At 45.8% G+C, this 2,390-nt stretch overlaps 1 protein-coding gene across 1 annotated transcript; it reads right to left on the reverse strand.

The window, feature by feature from the left end:
* Positions 1 to 37: 37 nt before the first annotated feature.
* On the reverse strand, positions 38 to 1,295 carry ora6 (olfactory receptor class A related 6). Its single transcript, XM_086166714.1, has one exon. It carries the CDS (start codon positions 1,293 to 1,295, stop codon positions 378 to 380), a length of 918 nt encoding a protein of 305 aa, XP_086022840.1. The 3' UTR covers positions 38 to 377.
* Between the last annotated feature and the right edge of the window lie 1,095 nt (positions 1,296 to 2,390).

Below are 2,390 nucleotides of genomic sequence, written 5' to 3' on the forward strand. Positions count from 1 at the left end.
AGAAAAATGCTTTTTTCTGAAAAAAAAAAAAAAAAAAAAAAGACATTTTCTTTTTCTGGGAGGAAAAATGCTTCCCCTGGAAATTAGCTTCAATAAAAGGTACAAATAAGCATCAAATTACCTAACATTTTTCTTTGCTTTGAGTCATTTTGACGAATATTTTTCATTGAAATGCTTCTGGAGGGACGAGATTTCTTGTGTAAACTGAGCCTGTAGCTTAAGAAACCTCAATTTATGAAAATACTGAATCAAAAAAAAAAAAAAAATACAAAAATCAGCGTTGAATGATCACGGGCTACTTCTTCACGATCCGGTTTGAGATATTAGAACGAGAGCCGTCCCGTTCAGATGCAAATCTGACACTTTCCGGCTTTGAATTACCTTTTCATGATGTTCCTGAGGGAAAACAGATTATTGCCGATCCCGTACACGTATGGACTGATGGATGTGTAGGAGGTTGATATAAAGAACTCCATTTCCACCCAAAAATCATCATCCGTGGGTTTGGAAATCAGCTGGAAGGCCAGATAGAGGGTCCAGTCGACCTGGAACAACATCATGGCGGCCAGGACTCCCATCGTACTTCTCTTGAGCCTCAGACGTCTTCCCTTTCTGCCAAAATGGTCGAGCCCACTGATGCTTTTCACCGGAGTTACCGACCCGCGGCTCAACAGCGCCTTGATAATGAGGCAGCTGCTCACCGTCACGAAGCTGAGGGGCAGCAGATTACAAATCACGACGAAGAGGTACTTGTACACGCGGTTGACGACGGGGCAGTAATCTTCACCGCACAGGAAAAAGTCCGGGGGGCAGCTGTCGCTTGTGAAGTTTCCTGCCGGTCTTTGCAGGTTTATAAAAAACAAAGGGACGCTTAACAGTACAGAGATCATCACACAGATCCCGCTCACCATCCAGGCCGCCCGGTTGCTGTCCAGGTAGTGGGGAAGGTTGACCCTCTTGTTGGTGTCTCTCAGCTTCTGGTAGCGGAAAACGCTGATGAGGACGGTGAAGAGGATGCTTGAAATTTCTCCCAACGCCGTCAAGAACTTGAGCGTGTGACACATCCACGAGCTGGAGATGGTACCGGAGGTCTGGATGATGATTATGTCGTAGATGTTCACGATGATGATTTCCTCCACGTTGGCCGTCGCCAGTCCGAGAAGAAACAGCTCGAAGGATTTGACCGGTGACAGCTTGGCCTGGATGATGGTAAAGATGAGATATACGTTACCCGCGAATCCTATGCAGGATATGAAGACTCGAATGCCCAAAAACTTTAAAAACATATCGTCCATGACGGTTACGGCGGCTCGTACCGTCGGAGACTACGTGCCGTTTGCGCCGAAGGAACGTGGAAGTGAAACAGGACGCGTCTGGTCGGCGTCCTTACATCGGCGCATCGGGGATCGGGTTCTCAAAGGTGGCGTTCATCTGGATCGGTGATTGGCTCATTATGAAGACAGAAAAACAAGATGAAGCAGCTGAAGACTGGGAGTCATTAAATTTTTACCTCTGAGCTTTTGAGAGCTCCATCTTGAGACCGGGACCGTGTTTAGTTCAAAGATGTGACGTGATTTTTTTTTTCCACCGTGTGTCACCGACATGTGCAACTCGACCAAGAACAATTTCACACGTATTTAGAATTCTTTCCCGCGTGGTTTTGTCCGCCTATCGTCAATTAACATGACTTGTGATACCGTGACATGGAACGCCTAACAATGCGAACCCTCCAGATATACGTACGTGACAAGTTGGCAAAATGGTTTCACTTTAGAGAGCCATTCATGCACTGTAACTCACCTTATATGTCTCGGTTATGTTCAATAATTCAGCAGCAGTTGCAGCCGAGGCTTGAACTTTTATCGAGTTCACTGTGTCTCAGAACATCAATTTTGACGTTTTTTTTTTTTTTTTTCTCGCGGCGAGAAAATCGGAACAACCGAGTCTGACTGATGATGCACCGAAAGCCAAGATCACCGGGGCAATCTAATGTGATGAGATTTTGGATGAACACACACGCGTTAACTAGCTCTCACACCGTGAGGGTGGGCTTCTGACTTTGCTTTTGTATGCACGTTCGTGTGTGTGTGTGTGTGTGTGTGTGTTTGTCTGAGTGTGTGTTGGACAAACATCGAAAATAAACAACGGAGACTCCTGAACCCCGTTGTTGACAGAAGGCCAGTTCATGTTCCAGCTTGTTTCTTTTCCTCTGTTGGTGCACCATCTAGTTAGCAAACCTTGCCAAGCCCTGCATCCTGATTCAGCTTAATTGTGAATCCCAGTGTGTACGGACTCTGATTTTTGTGTGTGTGTGTTATGTAAATGTTGATGTACTCCCGGGCATCTTGGGAAACCAAAGTCCTTATTCACTACCCGGTAATTATACCTGA

This window comes from Fistularia commersonii, chromosome 20 (genome assembly GCF_037954325.1).
Source record: "Fistularia commersonii isolate RoL2024-O1a breed Wild chromosome 20, RoL_Fcom_v1.0, whole genome shotgun sequence".
Classification (NCBI taxonomy): Eukaryota; Metazoa; Chordata; class Actinopteri; order Syngnathiformes; family Fistulariidae; genus Fistularia; species Fistularia commersonii.